The 20,361-nt window shown below is 43.8% G+C and overlaps 1 protein-coding gene across 1 annotated transcript; it reads right to left on the reverse strand.

Moving 5' to 3' along the window:
- Positions 1-19,075, reverse strand: GNS (glucosamine (N-acetyl)-6-sulfatase). Its single transcript, XM_054179045.1, has 14 exons — positions 18,816-19,075; positions 18,068-18,127; positions 17,217-17,423; positions 15,599-15,664; positions 15,117-15,215; positions 12,553-12,720; positions 8,392-8,474; positions 6,990-7,108; positions 6,359-6,462; positions 5,469-5,570; positions 4,227-4,334; positions 3,468-3,578; positions 1,485-1,645; positions 1-646 (listed from the first exon to the last, which is right to left on the reverse strand). Exons 1-14 carry the CDS (start codon positions 18,957-18,959, stop codon positions 571-573), a joined length of 1,608 nt encoding a protein of 535 aa, XP_054035020.1. The 5' UTR covers positions 18,960-19,075; the 3' UTR covers positions 1-570.
- Positions 19,076-20,361: the final 1,286 nt, after the last annotated feature.

Raw genomic sequence — 20,361 nt, forward strand, 5'->3', positions numbered from 1 at the left:
GAATACTTAGCATATGGATGTTAATTCTGCACAGGACACTTTGCTAGTCAGATCCTACGGTTTCAACTAACACCTCACTATTTTGGGCTCGTTTGCCATTGTCTTTAACAGCTTTGAGCTTGATACAGGAAACCTATAATTAAACATAGCTTTCAAGAAAGTCTGTGACACTGAGTATGGGTGGTGAGCATTACTGTGCAATAGCACCTGCCTATCTAACCCGACTCAAATATGCATTTATTGATTTTTGGAACAAAAACTGTTCAGATTCATAGGCATAGGTTCACCTCTGTGCCTGTGATATGAAAAGGTACTTGAAAGACAAAGGTGGTAATCAACTATCTGAGCAAGACAGATTAGCTGTGTCTAATGATTTAGTTAGAGTTCAGCTGTAAAATATACATATTGCACAAGGCAACCAGCTAAAGACAAAGGGTTTTCTTCCAAACAGAGTTTGAATAGCCCATTAAAAGTCTTCCAGCTGCAATCAATGGGAGTAACAGAGACAGACCTGCTGCAGTCACTGGAGAAACTGGTCAGTGGGAGCTGATTGAAGAGGCTGTAATTGCCTCATAAAGGCTCCGCAGAAAACCTCCGTGCCCGAATCCCATGATTGCTGAACATGAGCCGTGGGTCAAACCTGTACCTAGAGAAGGGAACAGAGTGTGTGAGTGACAGCCTGCCCACGGTGACCCACGCTCCTAGAAATAGCTTGTTTCTAGAATGGCTCTGGTGCAAGGTTACATGAATAGCTGCTTTCTTAGTGTGCAGTAGGGACACTCTCTCTGAATATCACAACAGATGAGTCACAACGATGTGCAACTAAGGATTTGAGAGTCTCCATCGAAATAAATACTAGCTGCAATGTACCAACAGCATATTGGTATGTAAAACATTGATCATTCAGGAGATGCATTCCAACAGAAAGCTTTGCTGCCTCAAACTTCTGTAGCACAACATCTGACATTTGAAACAGTACTTAAAAAAGGCTCCAGTTCAAGTGATCACCAACTGAATTTTGAAGTACTAAGTGCTATTTACTTACAACAGCTGACTACCACATACAGCTCAGGTTCCCCAGGAAACATTCTTTACTAACAGCATCTCCAGGAACAATCAGAGCAAGTATTTATAAAATGCCTTCCAACAGAAATCTGCAGAGCTTTTCCTTGTTTGCAGGCAAACCCAAAGTCACTTGTTTCTGACTACTCAGCACAGCTGTAAGCTTCAGCTATTCTAAGTCAGCAATGAGTGACAAGATGGAAGCAGCAGCATTACTACCAGAGTTATATTTGGTAGGTTAAGTTGAAAGAGATTAGATAATACAAAAAAATAGAAGCATCAAGAAAACCTGTCTATTATAAACAGGATGTGTTGTCAGGAATATTATATTCCATTATAAAAGCCCTCTATAAAGTTTAATAAACAAAAAAAAATCAGTTCTATATAGAAGTATCATAGTAAAGAAGTGAATGAATGTTTACCCGGGATCAAAGACACCTGGTGTACGGCAAGTTGCTCCTGAACAGGACTGCAGCATCATCAACCGATAGTTCATCTTCTCTAGAATTTCTTGATCAATTGTTTTAGCAATGTTATTGATCTGGTGTGGATCTGCAGTCAAGTTATACACCTCCACAAACACCTGCAGAAGAAAGTTCTTGCATTGTGATAAGTCCTAAATGCCAGTATGATAAAACATTAACTGTTTCGGAAGAATTCTTTGTAGCAGCATAGAGCCTCAAGTCAGTCTGGAGAAGAGAAGGCTCCAAGGAGACCTTACTGTGGCCTTCCAATATCTGAAGGGGGTCTACAAGAAAGCTGGTGAGGGACTTTTTAGGGTGCTGGGTGGAAGTAGAACTGGCGTGAATGGATCCAAGCTAAAGGAGGGGAGATTCAGATTGGATGTTAGGAAGAAATTCTTTGCCATAAGGGTGGTGAGACACTGGAACTGGTTGCCCAGGGAGATTGGGGGAAGCCAGGCTGGATGGGGCTTGGAGCAACCTGATCTAGTGTGAGGTGCCTTGCCCATGACAGCAGGGTTGGAACTAGATGATACTTGAGGTCACTTCCAGACCTAACGATTCTTTGATTCTGTGCTCTAATATAAGAAAGCTGTTTTGTGATCACACATGCTTTGAGAAGGTTTGTCTGGAGAATTTTAGGCCAGAATTGGAAGGGGGGTTTTGTATATTAAATCTCTAAACCATTCTGTAGGATAAATACTAGTCTAGCATATCTCAAGAATTCAGCTGAGGTTTTGTGTGTGTCAGAGTTGGAAGCCTGACTGCAGATAAAAGTTGATTAAAACTGGCTGAATTATGTCTAACTTAAAAGATACATCCAGACTTTCGTTACAAGCTCTCATGAGGTTCAATGCAAGGTTTCAGAAGTCCATATTACTGCACTTTCCCAATGTTGTTAGTCTTATTTTAGCTGACTTAGGTAAGCCAAGTGACCCAAAAGTGCCACAGCCATACCTTCATACTGGAAAAAGTGAAATGCAATGTATTACTGGATCAGCTTCAGAGTCTACTTTTACAAAGAAAGCTGCACTACTCATTTCACTTCATCGGCTGTCAGAAGTGGAAAAGTGAAGGGCAAGGTCTGCTAATGAGTTTCTCTGTCTCCTGCACAGTCTTCCTTGGTAGCTTATTGCAAAAGCAATCTTGTGGGGTTTACTGCCCTGGTTTAAGTTCATCGTAGAGTACCAGAAAATGTTGTGTGGTGACATGGTAACTGGGGATATCCGCTGTTCATGCATTTCTTGTGCACTGCTGATGAGGCAGACTTGTGACCCCACTGCCTCAGCCCAGCACACTCTGGAACAATTGTGTGCATAAGTAGAGATCAACCTTGTACACACCAAGTGTTGTGCGTGCAGAAGTGCTCCACTATACAGATTTTAACAGTTTCTGAAGGCACAGACATAGGATTCCTTTTCAAACAACCCAGGATATGGCTACAGATCTCACAGTTCTAACCTAAATACTTGTCTTGCCAGGGAAACACATGAGCAATAGAAGAGAAATGACTAGCCTGGGATCTCAGTTGTTCCCCAAAAAGAGAGTTGCAGCAGAACACAAGAACAGCAGAGGTACAGAGAGAACATACCTGCTGTACAGAAGACTCAGCCACATGGAATTTGAGTAGGACAGACTGAACCCAGCCCCAGCACAGCTCCCCATGAAGCTGTCAGGTGATACCAGAAGGCAATAATCATAGTTTAGGCTACTGTCCCTTCCTCGCTCCCCTCCTACTCCCTAGTGGTTTTTTTCCTACCCTGAATTTCACCAGAGCTTTAGTCAAACATTCTCACCAGTAGATAAATACTTCACTGTTTATGCTGCAGGCAATGATAGTCTGCTTTTGAGAGTACTTAATGGAAACCTTGAGAGCAGATAAGAGTGCAGACAGTCACTCACAGTTCTGAGCAGCTGACATCTGCTAGTCAGACAGAGACTTACCTCCCGGTCATCAAATTCACAGTACTGCAGGTCCCAGGAAGGGGAGAGTGTCCTTACACAAGCGTATGTGTTGTTATAGGAATCTTCACAGACACAGTCTGGGAAGCAGTGCTGTGGAGTGAGAAGTGAACAAAAACTTCAGAGCAGAAAAAAGATGAGCTAGCAACCCTTTTCCTAGAGTCTGTACCAGCTCAAGCAAACTGCAGTTAACTGATGAACACCAGGATCTTAGTCTAACACATTCAAGAGTCCACTGAGGATTTTTAGCTAAAGCTCACCTCTTCTAAATGGGATAAAGTGCTGTTACTCAACTCACCAGGATTAAGTGCACTTTGTCTGGGGAGCTAATGTACATACACTACAGAGAACAGCATCACACACTGAAGACACCACCAATGGAATGCTTTACTTCAAGGAAGCTTGCTTTGATTCATAAAGTAGCTAGTGACTTAGTAGTCACAGGTAAGACTTGTGCAACAAGGCCATTGGAAGTTCAGAAGGAACATGCCATCATTGTCACACACTCTGCCAAACCCACACCTTCCTGCATATTTCTCCAGCACTGAGGCCCTATAAATAAATGCTGAAAGAGTGACTGTTGTGTAGGGTGATATGGACATATCAGTTCTGCATGGCTATGTCTCCCTCTGATCCTGAAATACTTCACAGGACTTACAGACCTGGCTCCATGAGTTTATTTATAGAACAGGTTTACTACAGCAGCTATTTTCTACTGTTAACAGGTCTTGTCTTGCTTACTGTGACTCCAGGTCCTAGGCCAGGACAAGTAGGATCACTGCCATTGTATCCTTCTCCTTGATACTCCACCAGGAAGTCTGATCTCCATGTCACATTTTTGTCTCCTCTCTAGGACAAAAGGTTAACATGATTTAATACCCACTGCACTGTGAAACTGAAGGAACTCTACAGCTGGTGTAACACTAATGGGGCCCACTGCTTGCAAGGCAGTCATGGTCCTTAGTTTGAGTCACTGTTTAGCCTTAGGTTAGAATAGAAGGATCCAGCTCCAAAAGTATTAGTACACCTTCTTGTGAGGGTTCAAAATACTGTCTCAAATTATAAAGACTTGAGGCAATACCAAATAGATGCCACACAGCCAGGTGCTACCATATCACAGACAAGATGCCTGTTAACAAGGATGTTGCTCTTTGGTTTGTATCAGGCTACTGCAACAGATGGAAAAAGATACTCTTGGCATAAGAAAAGATAAACAGCTTTAAGATGCAACTAAGTTTTAAGCTGCTCTATTTGTAGCTGCATTTTAAAAGGCAGAGGGAGAGGGAAGCTTAAAGTTAATATACAGCATCATCACAGGCATATAGAGCGAACAATGAGTTTCACAGTTGAGCTTCCATCAGAGTTTAAACTAGAGGCCTTTTACCTGCTTCTGTCTAAAGAACAGCTTAAGGTTTAGATAAGGTTTTAAAAGCAAAGTACTGTTTTAAATCTGGGTGATCCCCTACGTTTCCAAGTAAGCTGCATTCAATTTATAGACTAAATTTAATTAAAGCTAAAAGGATCAACTACAAGCTGCTTTATTTAAAGAGACTTCTGCTCAATTACTGGAAAGGTCAGATTTACTTCATGAAACCACATGCCTTTTTTAACTGAGTTTAGGGGGAAACACTATTTGTACTGAAAACCGATGCAAACTAAAAATGTAAGAACAGTCTGCTTGTCTCCTGTGTCTATGCTAGGAAATTCCAAGGAAAAGGGGAGAAAGGATACAAAGTGAAAACAAGAGACACTTAAAAGCAGGAATTACAAATAGCAGGATTAGAGAGTTTTGTCATACTTTAGCTATTACAAAATCACCACAAAGTTGCAGGGCTTATGAAAATAGGTATCTGGGTTTTTTTTTTCCAGTAAGCAATGAAGATCACATGAAAAAATGACATCAAGGTAAGAATTTCAGTTTTCAATGGACCTGTTCTGTTGAAGAATAACCCCTGCAAGAATTACCAGTGACTGTCTACTTACCAACAGTGGCAATAGTGACATCCCATCCATCTGGGTCTTATTCAAGTCATAGCCTGCGATATCCAGAATTGTGGGACCCAGGTCAATATTTGCAACAAGCATCTGCAGGGTGAGGAGAACTTACTTCAGAAGACCAGGAGGAAAGGCTGAGAGAACTGGGTTTGTTCAGCCTTAAGAAGAGGAGACTTAGGAGACACCTTATTATCACATACCAGTACATAAAGGGTGGATACCAGAACAATGGAGACTCCCTTTTTATGAGGAGTCACATGGAAAAGACAAGGGGCAATACATGCAAGTTACTCCTGGGGACATTCCCACTGGAATCCAGAAGAATAAAATTTTGACAATGAGAACAGTTAGACATTGAAATAACTTCCCAAGAAAAGTAGTTGATTCCCCTAAATAGTCAGGTTTTTTTAGTCTCAGCCTGACAGGGTGCTGGGCCATCTCTTTTAAACCAATCTACCACCTAGAAATGTTGGACCAGACAATCCTTGAGGTCCTTTCCAACCTGGCATTCTGTGACCAGAACCTAATATATAAGCAATGGGACTACTCTAAGTACTTGTAATTTTGAGTACACCTAAATACTACTTAACTTCATCTTCACAGGCTGATGGACCCTGTAACATTCAAAAGCAATGGCAGAGTCTTTGGACCATGTTCTTCACAGCTAGTTTACTTCTGTAGCTTGCAATTACTAAAATTCACTGATTCAAGCAAGCGCACACAGGTTTTTAGAATGGTATCCTTGCGCTTTCTACCACTCCATGTATTTAATGTCACCGATACATACATATGCAGCAAGAGAAATTACTACCTGAAGTTGGTTAACTGTGAAGTGGTGTTACAAGTAAATGCATACTCTGATTTCACTTCTTTCTTACCTTGTTTGTCTGGTTTGGTTTTATCCCTGGTCCTCGAACAAGCAACGGAACTTTGATATCAAACTCGTAGAGCTGCCGTTTGTCTATTGGCAAAGAAAACTGACCTAGACAATAGAAAATCAAAGTTAAACAGCTTCTTGGGTTTTTTTGTTTTATGACTCCCATGTTACACAATTTCCAGCAGCTAATTGTTTCTCAAAGAAGTCAGAATTGGTTCTTAACCTGAACTACATGAACAAGAGGGAGGTTAGGAACAGGTAACTCCAAAGTATAAGCTGCATCTTTTGAAGTGTAACAGTTTAGACACTGCATTTTTAGTTGTACATCACAGATTGTTACTGGGTAATTCTTTCATGACAACTCTTCCTGCATAATACAGAGACCCTTCCTTCATTTCTGTCCTAATGTTACATACACTGGGATACAGTGGTAAAGATTAATAGAAAAAACTGCAACCCAACAATAAAATCTCTGAACACCTTGTGCTGCAACTCCAGATTGTTTTACAACTCAGCCTTCTCATGCCTACAGCTTTCCACAGCTGCTGGTCCCATTTTCTCAAGTGGTTATATAGGCAAAATGTTACATGATTTCTGTATCTTCTACAAATGCTCAGTAGGGAAAATGTTACCAGTGTGGAAGCCATTGTCTGATGTGTAAAAGATGTACGTGTTGTCTAACTCTCCGTTCAGCTCCAGTTTCTTCACCAGTTTCTCTATCAGGTCATCTACTGACAGCAGAGTTTGCCACCTATACAGAAACAAAGCAATTCAATATTAAAGTGTGAAAAATTTAGAATGATTTGTGTTGTGCTTCAAGTCAGCTGTGGATTGTTGTGCTCGCAAGTTCTCAAAACAGCCTTCAGAGATTATGACACTGTGCTTTGAGGCTGCAGTTGGAGATAAAACAGACTGTTTGTCTTCAGTTCTTGCTGATTTTATTCTGTAGTGTCTGAGAAAGACATCAAACACTGATTACTTCTTATCCAGAGACAGCCAAGAACAACTTTGAAACAATGCAGGGGCATAGAGTCAGAGTTATCCCCTGCAAGGCCACTTGCTATTAGTTCTTTATGTATAGTTTTTTTAGTATTAGAATACAAGACTACCATGAATTTAATTGCCTACATGGGATCCTTTCTGCTTGAAAACTACATCAGCTGTTTTGTACTACTCCTGTAATATCCAGGTCCGTTATTCCAGTGGATCTAAAGCCTTAAACAGCTGCAAGTTAATCTTTCCTTTGTCATAGGGTTTGCCATTGAGGTGAGTGACTGCTTCTGGTCAGTCAATAACAAGCCTCCATGCAATGGTATTATGCTGAATTAAATGGTTATTCAATTCTTAGATGCCGAGGTCTCCAGACTTAATTTAACCTTCATGTTTTATAGAACAAGAGCCTGAAAAACACTTGGATTTCAATCTCCAGAAGTGACAAGATAATGCCTGGTAACTGCTCAAAATGGAGTCTAATATTTAAAATTAAGCTAACATTTGTCTCAGAGCTTTTGATGAAAATATACCTCCTGTGTAAGCAAATAGCCTTCTGTTTAAAAACCCAGCATCTTAACTCCCCACATGCCCTTTCATAAAAGGAATCAAGCACCCTCCTGTCTCACTCAAGCATTCTCATGGAAAAGAACCACAGACAGAGCCAAGGTTAATACATCGTATTAGCTGGCAGATAGATCAGGCCCATTTGATGGGCACTGCATACAACCTGAAATGCAAGAGAATTAGAAGATAAGGCCACTTTTCATGAAAGCCTGTTGTGCACTGAAAGAGAAGCAGCACATTGAGTGTGATCAGTCTTTATGACAGATTACAGCAGCATTCGGAAGCACAGTATTTCTAAGGTCCATGACAAGTTTCTTTGCAAAAAGTTAACAGAAAGTCAGATCTGCTGAGACAGATGCCAGAGGTTTAGTAATTTGACATCTCATCAGAACTATGACAACCCTTTAAAAAAACCAACCCAACCTTTTCTTGAAGCAAAAGTGCTGAGTGGAAATCTTAAGCAAGAAAGATTCTTACCGCTTTCTGTAAGCGTTATCAAGAAATTGTATTGAAGAGTTAGTCATGGGAGTCTTTGCCTGTCGAATTAACCAGTGCTTGTTCTGAAAAAGAATACAAATAAATATGCAGAGTTAAAAAAAATAGTTTAAACCTCCTTAGACCAACTGGAAAAAGAAATTGTTTCAGGTGGAACATGCATGTGATTCCTGTGAAACACCCAGGCAATGCTAAACGGACCCAGCTTGAATCTTCCTTCTTGGCCTGTGTAAAATCTAAGTTCCATTATGCTCAGCCCTTGACAAGAAGAAAGTAGATTGCAATCTTTCACAGCAGTCATCTCCCAGGGATCAAAGTCTGATAGCCTGAGACAGAGTGGTGTGATTCTTCCCCCCCCCCCTCCAATCATACCTGAAGGATTGAGCAACATTTTAAGATTGGACTTGCTTGTCAAAGTGAGGTCCTTTGGGGGCTAAGATCAGTGAGAATCCTAACATTGGTAGAGAGATGAGGAGAAACTCCTGAACCAAAAGCAAGAATGACTACCTAATTCATGGACAGGTGAGGACATAGATCTGTAACACTGCTACTATCAGAGTCTTGGTAGCCTTTGAACTCAGGGCTAGAAGCTACTGAAGGAAGCAGGAACATTACAACTTGATTTGGATATTTATTTGGAACAAGAACGCTTCTTTAGCTAAATGAAGTGTTATTGATTCTTCTAGCTGCAAGCCCAACTTTCACAAACAGCTCCTCCCTCTCTCCCCTCACCCATCCCACCAGAGTAACAGAGATGACCTAACTCATATGGAAAGTGATACTCCCACATGCTGAAGCACTGGTCTGAACTCAGTCAGCTGCTGAACAAACATGAACACCCTGAAGATCAGTATTAGTGAGGAGGACAGTAAAGGAGAAAGTCACATCAATGCAGCCTCAAACTTTTGAACAGGTCAGAGATGACCACTCACTCTCAGCTTAACACTGCATTTAGTTGGTCACTCCTCTCTGTTGAGCCTCTCCTTACATAATTTCCCTCCTGTCAAATGAATTACTCTGAACAGGCTCAGGCTTTAGGGACTCTGTGAAGTGACTCAGAAGTCCTGCAATTATTCAGTTCCTTTGTTTTCTGTTCTTGCAGACTGAAGGAAAAACTTTTGGCACAGAGACTTAATACTCTGTCCAGTTTGTTTTAATTCAGTTGTCTTTGGGTCTCTCTTTTACAGTAGTTGCATAACAATTCTGTGCAGAAACAAAGTATCTCAGCAAGAGAGCATTGCAAAACCAAGACCAAACACCTAGGACTTGTGTGTTGGTCTAGAGAGGAAAACCTAAAGGAAAGACATCACAAACTCCATCCCCAGCTCAGTAAAAGCTCATCAGAAAGCAAAGGAACTGGCAATACCTGTCACCTGTGCACCATCCACCTTTCATAAGAGGTGGGCTTAGGACAGGGCTTCCATAAAGCACAACCATGCTGGGTAACTCAGTAAGTCACCCAGTGCAGCCAAATGCTCCTCTTTTCAGGACTATTTTTTTCTTCCTACCTTTCTCTGAAGTTTCAAAAACTTGACACAGCACCTAAACACCTTTATGGATTTCGAGAAACTTCACATTGACTCAGAGCACTCAAATCCCTTTTTCTCTCAGTTCCTGTCAAGTCTCCTTCACCAAGCCACCCATTAACGGTGCTGCTTCCCTATGTCCCATTCTCAAAGAAATTTTAGTAGGAGCTCTCGAGACAGCATCTTGCCATCAGAATCTGAACACAGCTGTGCTCCCATTCTGCAGGAAAAACAATGCGTGCAAGAGCGATACCCAACATATATCTTAATCAGCTTCTCCCTCAGAACAGCTTAGATAAACCACTTAGGGGCTATCAATACTCCTGGCTTGGGAGACCAGACAAACTATCATTTGATATAGTTCACAGCTGAGGATCCTAAGCACAAGTTAAAGTGTGCATACAGAATCTGACAACAGCTCAACTCTCTTTTTCATGCAGAGATTTGGCCTAGATGGCTCCTTTGAGCATCCCTTACCCACATACCGTGTGAGGAAGCTAGGCAACATTAATTTAGGAATCGAGACTGTACAATGCAAGACTGTCTAGCAAGGATTACAACATCAGTGACTTGAGTCTGAGCATACATACACGTTTCCTGCTATTGCAGGGATTGTGCTTGCCCTAGAAAACAGTGAAGCTCAAAGAAGAGTTAGGCTTCAAGATCACAACACTGCCAATTACAGAAATGCACATAGTTAATGATCATAGCAATTGTGTCTAGGAAGAAATGCAATGCTAGTCTGTTCCTATTGTGAAACCCAGTAAAGCTGCTGTATCCACAGATATTAGTGGCCAAACATTAAGTCTGCAATTTGCTTCGTGTTATATATGTACATGCAGAGCTTTTGCTCCACATAAAGCAACTCTTGCACTTTATTTTTTGGCTAGCTGATGAGTCAAGTTATTTCTGCCTCACTGCTTTAATAAGCCTTCAGTTACTACAATAATGGAGATCAAGATAAAGTTAAGGATTCTTTTACAAGGAAAAAGAAAGCCTGATTCTCATGCCCTAGTTCAAAAACTTAGGCTAAATTATTTGTTACTGCCTGCAGCCCTTTTCTCCCCTTTCATTTGTGTTTCTATATCACACTGATAAGCACACGGTCATTGTGTGAGCTATAATCCTCAGCTAAAAGGTTTCCCTGTGTACAACATGAGTCACTGTGACCCTAGAAGAGGTATCACTGGGCTCCAGATAGGCATTATTGCCTGTTAGTCTCAAGATTAGGAGCAAATCAGCTAAATACCAAGCAGTAGCAAGTTCTGCATTTTAAACTAATTGAATAAAAAATACAAAACTAAGTTAAATATCTCACCAGATTAACTGTTTGAGACTTTCACTTACTGGCAGAGTAAAATACAGTGGATTAGTCTGAGCTAGACTGTATTTGGCCAAATTTACAGGCAGCGGAAGGTACTGCCCTGACACAAGGACGCCTGCAAGCTTCTAACATTAGGCTCAGCAATTCTGGTTACAGGTTATTTCAACAAATGAAAGGCAAGTTCTAAAAAGTCCTTAGTGACCCTGGGCCCTGTGCTGTGAAGACCTCTGGTTAGTCTGATATGCTTGTCTTCTAGGGGCAGCTTTGCCACAAGCTCAAGAACACCCAAGCAGATGTGCATAGGAAGACAGTTCTTATCATTCCTAACCTGAGCCTTTGTATCACACTACCTATGTGTTCTCCTGAAAATACTGAGTGATGAAAGAACACTTTCAGAGCTTCAGAACAGTCTGGGAACTGGAGAAGAAATGAACTTTTCCCCACTTACCAATCAATTTCATTGTATTGCCTTACTTTTGCCACTACACTCCCAAGCTACTGCAATGTAAATATCTCCAAGTCAATAAATGCATCTTGTCCTGAAAGACTGATTCACATATCTGGAATCACTAGTAGCCACGGGTAATTACCCTTTTCTTCACGCCATTTAAACTTTACATGCAAGTCAGGGTCACTGCCTACAGATTTCTCAAACCAGCAGAATCACAGAATGTTAGGGGTTGGAAGGGACCTCAAAAGATCATCCAGCCCAACCCCCCTGACAGAGCAGGTTACACAGGAACGCATCCCGGTGGATTTTGAATATCTCTACAGATGGAGAACTCCACAACCCCCCTGGGCAGCCTGTTCCAGTGTTCTGGCACACTCACAGTGCAAACATTTTTCCTCATGTTTCCATAGAACTTCCTGTGCCTCAGCTTCCACCTATTGCCCCTTGTCCTGTCACTGGGCATCACTGAGCAGAGCCTGACTCCATCCTCTTGGCACTCACCCCTTAACATCTTTATAAACATGAATGAGGTCATCCCTTAGTCTCCTTTTCTCCAAGCTAAAGACCCAAGTTCCCTCATAAGGAAGATCTTCCACTCCCTTCATCATTTTTGTGGCTCTGTGCTGGACTCTTTCAGGCAGTTCCCTGAGGTCCTTCTTGAACTGAGGGGCCCAGAACTGGACATAATGTTTGAGATGCTACCTTAGCAGGGCAGCGGGGGAGGAGAACCTCTCTTGACCTACTAACCACAGCCCTCCTAACACACTCCAGAATGGCATTGTCCTTCTTGGCCACAGGAGTACATTGCTGGCTCACAGTTCACCTCTTGCTAGCTGTCTTACCTTTCCATGAATATTGAAATTGCTGTTTCTCGGTGCACTGACATTCTGAAAGCTATTGCTGTACTGCGGAGCAGCTGTCCAAGGGGAGTGTGGTGCCGGCGTCGAGATCATCATAAAGAAAGGCTCAAAATTAGATTTGTACTCCAAGAAGTCCAATGACATGTTGGCCTGTGAACAGTTTGGGAGGAAAAGAAAAAAAGTCACAGCTCCAAAGAAAAGCAGCAAGTATTAGAAAAGAACTTGGACTGTATATTCTTAACTTAAAGCTCAGTAGTACTAGGAACATTTAAACTGCTTCAGAAACTCATTGCTTGCTCATCTACAAACATCCAGAACAGCAGCTCATGATAAAAACCAAAAAAATCTTAAAAAGAACCAGCCCACATGTCCTTGACAAATAATTTGACCTATCTCTCTGAAGATGTTTCTACTTCAGATCTTTACATTATTTAGAGGTGGAGAGATCACCAAAAGTTTGTGCCTATTCAAAGTATCAACAAAATCCACCTAAACTTGGTTTTCACAGTGTGGAATTGGAGCTTTCTTTAACACAGCTTTCTGTCGCCATGCTGCCTGACAGATCCCAGTTTAGCAGTTTCCATTGTCTTCAGACTTTCAGACTTGACTCCTATAGCTCTGCAGTAAGTTTTTAAATCTCCACTGTTTATAGTGTATGATCATTCTGTAGCAAGCTCCTAGCTTAGATGAGGCGCCGCATTTCTGCTGATGAAGCCAGCAGTTCTACTCAAGGCCACTGCTAAGCTACTCACTCCTGCTACTTTCATTTTCATTTCACCCTGCACACAATTTCAAGCAGCAAGTTTGAAGAGAATGCAAGTTCCACTTGGCCCTTGTCTTGGTTGAAATTAAGCCTCCAAAAGTTATTACTCACAGATGAGTTCTTTGCTATGCACATCTTGCAGCATTTTCCTTTCCTGGTTAGTATACCCCACTTTCAATACCCTTTTCTTTCCCTGGAAGAGGCAATACACTATGAATTCTCTCCTCTTTCCTTATTTTGTAGATCCAGGCAAGTAGGGCTGGACTTCAGTTATATGACAAAGTTAAGGAAGGCCAGGAACTGTGTGAAGTTTGAAAACTGGGTTCAGAAACCAGTTATGCTTTAGGTAAACTCAGAGGTAGTTAACTTAGATTTTGTCATGAGCTTAATGCAACATGTCAGGACTGCAGTGAACAGGTCCAGGTGTTCAGATTCTTCATACCAGACTCAAGGACCCAGATATCCTTTTTCAGGACAAGAAGGCTCACACATCACACCAAGCAACACAGGGACATCGCACAAGCAATTTACTCCTGCACACTGCCCACCCAGTGAATGAAACTCAAACGCCGTCTTTGAAACACTGAACGCGTATTTAGTAACTACAGGCAGAAGGTACAATGCAACACACTGAAAACTGTAATACACTGCTGTATCAACAGGTAACACTGCAAGTAAGAGGTTTATGCAACAATGACCTGTTGGCCAAAATGCTTACAAGCTGCTGAAGGATCAAAAGATGACCAGTACAATGCCAGTAATAGGATAGTCTCACTTCTGGCTTATCAATTCCAATCTAGCTTTAGATGGTGTAAATCTAAATTTAATCAGGCAGCTGTTCAGTACCCTAAGAAACATCAATCAGTTCTGTTCCTAGTAAGCAGCTGTCTGTGTTCAAGAATGCACTGGAATGAAGCTCATCAGGGTCTGACTGAGACTACAGAATGACTGCATGAAGAGACTGCTCAGAGAAGATCTTTCGAGCACTGCATGTGAGCACCCAGCACTACCAACTCCTACACTGTAACAGCGTGTCAAATTAAGACTGCAGCTTTGAAGGCGTGGAACACAACCCCCACCCTCCAAGTTGATACTACTTGCTAAACAGGGCCTCAAATAACTAAGTGAAAGTTGGAAGAATTATTTACGTATTTGGACTCTCTTGTTTCCTCTTTTCCTTAAGAGGGTAAAAGGGGCTTAAAACTTCCCCGGGCAGCTACACATTTTGTACAGCCCGTGCCTTGCCCTCTCACACTATGGAGAATCGATCAACCTTTCACACTTCCAAGTTATAAGCGTGATGTTGTTAGCAATTACAAACTACAAGCACATCATAATATCTAACAAACAAAACATGGTGCAAAGTTATTTTTACATGCTTAACTTCCACTGAAATCTTGGCCCAGGTAAGCTGGTACAGCCACTTACTGTAACAAAACACATCCTACTATGAAGCAATTTAAGTCATTGCGTACAGGCATCACGCTTCTCATGCACCACAGCAGCCAGTATTAACCTTTCAGTGGGGCTACTAGCCAGCAAAGAGGCAGTTGGTATCCCTTTCCTCTCCACACCTTGTACATGAGAACTTGCCATTCCTAAACATACCCAGAATCTTGCTCTGCTGATTAATGCCCACCCACCATCACGACAGCACAATCACGTATTTATGAACTAATACAGCCTAACAAATTAGCATCCCCATCCTTTCCCAAACCCCCAGCATGAGGCATTAGCTGGTCATAAGCAGCTTCTGTTACACAGGTGTTGCAAAATATCTTACCAGTACATCTGTCAGATAATCTACACTGTAGTTCTCACCATGCTTTCGTGCTTTGCCATTTACCGACAGAGTATAGTTGTAGTATTTTGAATTCTTCTCCTGTGAAAGATAAGACACATGAGTATTTACACAAAGCAACACATACATTGATTACTTGAAATAAAACGAGTTGCCAATAAGCACTTGTCATAAGGACACCACAAGAACTCTCAGAAGTGGTCTTCCCCAACTTATTTTAGTGCTCTCTCTCACACTACTTTGGCTTCACATGTCAGGGGTTTTCCCAGGCTCCTTAATAGGAGCAGCCTTTGTGAAAGCCAAGGATCTGATGCACAACAGAGAAAGAGAAGAAAGTATGCACTAAGCTGTTAGATGCTCTTTGCCTACTCCTTCATAATCATAGTTAGAATAGCTTTCTAAAAGCAAAATCACAGAGCAATTGAAATTAAATATTGGAAAAAGTATTTTAAATGGTCACATACCAAAGCATACCAAAAACTCCATCCGGGAGGGACATGACCTACTCCCCCTGCATCTTCTGCTCCATACTGAAAAAAAGACAGACTGTGACTCAGTTTCAATTATGACAAACAGCCAGAACTTATGTTTCATATTCATGTGCTTTATTCAACACTAGCCAGAAGCTGCATTAAGCTAAACTCAGTTTCAGAATGGAAAAAAGCAAATACACGTGGATATAACACACACATGGATAGCCTGTTAAACAAACCAGGGTTCAATAACCAGAAAGGCAGTAACAGAAAGCTTGGCATTCACCAGTGAAATTTAAATTTGATTCCCCCTTCTACTCCTTGCATGAAAACACAGAGATTCTGGAGAACATATGGCACCTTATCAGGTAATGGGAAGCAGGAATCAAGACACTCTTAGGCTTTGTGACAGCAGTTCACATGTTACAAAGAGAAATTCTCATAGACCAATACCTTCCCATCATCCCCTACCCAAAAGGGGAGGCAGAAGTTTTGTGCAGTGCTAGCTTTTTGCCCACCTCAGTGCCAAATAATCTAAAACAACCAGCTTTTAAGACAGCAAAAAGCTGAATCAGTGCCAAACTCATAACAGAGGGTGCCTTAGAGCAACACAATAGATTTGCTCAGGGCTGCCCTCTCCCATCTACATGGCTCACCCAACTGCAGAGACAGGAGATCACACTGAGTCAAGGGATGCTCAGACAAAGCCTGGTAAGTTTTCCATCCCCTAGATGCCTCAATAACATCAGCAAAAACACAAATTTGGGCCTAGCTAGCTATGCAAATTGATGTTCTATTATTCTATTACAACACAATATTTTCCACCAAGAGATGCAAGGCAAAGAACACTGTTAAAACCTGTAACTCATCAAGCTCCAAACACATTTCCATCACAAAAGAGAACCATCTGATCTTGGAGCTTTCAGGGATGAATTTTACAGCTTAACAAACTGCTATAATCCACAGCTTAGTTAAAAACAGAAAAACAACTCCAAACCACACATATACACATGATTCAATAATGAAGTGTTTGGTAAACTCTGTTGAGAGCTGACAGTATCAGCTCTCCCAATGAATGTATCTCAGGGACACTTAGTATTTAAACTACCATATTAGCTGTTGAAAAGAGAATAGTCCTGATTGAAGGGGATATACCAGTCAGGAATATTGAGACAAACTAATTTTTTTTCTTTCATGTTATTCTAACACTATGCCTGTTCTGGCACTGGCTTGACAAGTGTCCTTCAGTACCACACAGCAACCTATCCTTTCTCACCAATCATTAAAATTATCAGCTCCAAAAAGTAGCACATCTGAACACACTAAAAAAGCCTTTGGATTCCATCAGCCTTCGTAAAAACCAACTTTTAAAAATGCTCAGGCACCTACAGAACCTGATTTCTATCAGGTTAAAGATTTGAACTTCACGTATTTATCCCACCTCAGCAAACAGCTGTTAACCCAAGTAACGTCATTTTAAGCATTTCAGGGACCCACCATCAGCTACTAAAGGTTAAAAATAATACACCAAAAATCACTCAGTGTTTCAGAAATGTGCATAAATGCAAACAAACTGCACCACGGGGGGGGAAAAAAGGGCACAAAATACCTCATTCAAATACTTTCCAGCAAAGAACGTTTGATAACCACACATAGCTTTGAGCACTGCTGGGAAGGTGTATGGCTCTTCGATCTTCTGCCATAACTTGCTGCTACAGTTCCCTTCCAGAGTGTTATTGACAACATGATGATTATGTGGGTATTTCCCCGTTAAAATGCTGGCTCGACTGGGACAGCAAAGAGCACTGGGAACATACTGGGAAAGACAGGATGAAGAGATTAATGAGTGACACCACGAACCAAATTTTCCTGAAACATCTGCTAATAGGTTGATTAAAGTGTTCACCAACATTAAAGCACCCTTCTTTCTAGACACACAAAATTCTGCCCCAAATAGTGAAGATCTGCATGCAAAACCACTTTCAGTTTTCTGCAGCCACTCAAACCCCCACCCAATCTAGATGTGGCTCTTACACAGTGGCAAGTAACCATTAAAATACTGTTTGCCAGTTGATTCACTCCACGATTTTAGCAATGGCAATGCTTTAGAACATAAGAGTGAAAGAGACTCTCAGGATGCACAAAGCTGGAAATTTTAAGTAGTTCCTTTCAATGCTTCTCGGTTTGTACCAAAAATACTCAGTTTTGCTTTACAGATAAGGAAGTTAGCACAAGTACCTCAAGGAAGTGAAACTTTCCCTCTCAAACTTCTGAACACACTCTTGAGCTGCATTCATTTTGATACTTAAGTAGCTAGAGATTGAATTAAAAAAACCCCCCACATACGTATGTAGTGATTTAATCAAACTGTTACCAGTTTTGAGACCTTAGATGGCCTAATATACAAACTACACAAATGCACACATCTCAGAAGTTCAAAGAGCTGATATAAACTCTTACTGCATTTAGGAAGGTTATTCCCATCTGTGCAATTAGAGCATTAGTCTTCTTTAGGGGGGTCTGGAAGAAAGATAACAAAAGAAAATCAGCTAATGCCATATGACTGCTAGGGAAAGTAAGGGAGCAGATGTAGTTGTATGACTACCTAAAAGAAGGCCCACTACCACAGCTTTCGGGCAAGCCACTCTGCCTTTTGCTAGGGCCTCGTGTGACCATAGAGGTTACTAACGCAAGGAAGCCCACGGGACCAGAAGTATGAAGGGAAGTTTTCAGGAACTAAGTGCAGAGGCTACACTAGAGAAGCCCCAGCCTCCACCCACTCGAGCTTCAGCGGCTTTCCAGAGAAGCTTCCCTTACCCAAGCAAGCCCACCATGACTGTTCCTTTTGGGGGCAAAGCGGCCTGAGGCTGCGGAGAGAAACCCTTGTGCCCGGCTGCACCACTTGTCACCCCGGGCCCAGGCCGCCGCTCCTCAGCGGCGGGAGCGACCCTTCCCTCACGCTGTGCCCTCCCCTCTCTCTCCCGGCCTCTCCAGCCAACAGCCCGACTATGCGGCGGGCGAGCGGCACTCAGCCCCTCGGCGAGGACGAGGCCTCTCGCAACGCTCCCACCAGCCCCCACGCAAGACCCCGCGCCTCCCGCTTCCCTCACAGACGGGCCCCCGGCGGAACCCCCAGGCCGGCCGGAGTGGCGGTGGGGTGCGCGGGAGGCAGAGGGCCGGGAGAAGGCCGGGGGAGCGGCGGGGTTACCATGCCACCCAGGCAGACGTCCTGGTCGTCAGTGAGGATGAGCACCACGTTGGGCCTCCGCGTTTGTCGCGTTGCCCCCGCCGGACTCAGCACCAGTAGCGCGGCCAGCGCCAGCCGCCGGACCACGGCGGCGACAGAAGACATGGCGTAGCAGCGGGGACAGGCAAACCCCAAGACAGACAGAGGGACGGAGGGAGCCGCTGTCGCCCGGCTCCGCGACGAGCTGCGGCCGAGCTCAGAGACCTGAGGAGCAGCGCGCCGGTCCGCCCCGCCCCGGCATATGACCCGGGCGCGCGGCGGGGGGGCGGCGTCACGTGGCCCGGGCGGCTCCGCCGTGAGGGGGGCTCCGCCTGCTTGAGGACTGGCCCCGCCCCCGCCTCGCGGCCCCGCCCGCTGCCCGCGAAGCGGGGAAGCCGGTGCCGTGGCGGCGAGCTGCCTGGGGTCTTGCCTCTCTCGCCGCTGTGCACCCTCCTGCTGCTGCTTGTGCGAGGTGCCCGCCGCCACGAGCACCTACGACGGCGAACAACACATCGCTTTGTTGATCTTCTTAGTTGTAAAATGATGCGGTCTGCGACCAAAATTCCTGACATTAGTGAGAAGAGGCTGATAATCCGGCCCCGGCAGGCCGGCAGCACACATCTGGCCTGCCTGCAGTCCCATCTTCTTCGCGCGTCCCGGATAAGTCATTCTCGGCTTGAAGGAAAACAATTTATTAATATTGAGGAAGAATAGAAAGCAGGAAGGGAGGAAGAGTACTAGTAGGGGGGCACGTGGAGCTCTGGGTACTTCAGACAGCAACGATAACTGCTGGTGGCTGTGGTGGGTCAAGGTTTACCAGCCATGGCCTGTCGGACTCAGTGGCTGATCAAGCCATTCACCGTGGCCGCGGCCGCTCGGTGCTTAGGGCTGGTCCTGCTGCAGGGAGGCAGCATGTGTGGGGTGGGTGGCAGAAGTTACCCAGCACAGCACACAGACTCCGGGCATCACACTGTGGGGCAGCAACTCAGCTACCTGAGGTGTGCCCAGCTCCGGCGGCTGTACAAACACTATCATCAACTTTGATTCTTAGGTTGTTCTATGGTGACACAGCAGCATAATTATAGCCTCACTGTTACATTGCTGAAGTTGTGCCCTATATTTCTTTATGCTATTGTGCCGGCCTTCCTCTGAGGAACAGAACCAGACTGCCACTCACGTTTGCCCCACGCACGAGTGAGGGAGCAGGCGCGGGACAGCCATAGGGTCGCCCGGCACGACGGGAATGACCTATGTGGCAGCCACACCGCGACGGGAACCGGCTCCGTGAGTTACCCAGGGCGCCTTCTCCGCCCCTCCGCAGGTGCAACGCCCCCTCCCCGCCCGCCGCTGGCCTCTACCAAGCCGTGCAGTGCGCGGGAGGACGTCGCGCCGGCTTCGGCACTGCAGCCTTTGAGTGAGAGTCCCGTCGGCCTGGACTCTGTCTTCCCCTTCCCCTGGCCACCTCCCCTACGTGTCGCCGTGGAACGGACCGAACCCGGAACTCGACGCTGCTGAGTAGCTGCGGAAG

This window comes from Dryobates pubescens, chromosome Z, assembly GCF_014839835.1.
Source record: "Dryobates pubescens isolate bDryPub1 chromosome Z, bDryPub1.pri, whole genome shotgun sequence".
Taxonomy (NCBI): domain Eukaryota; kingdom Metazoa; phylum Chordata; class Aves; order Piciformes; family Picidae; genus Dryobates; species Dryobates pubescens.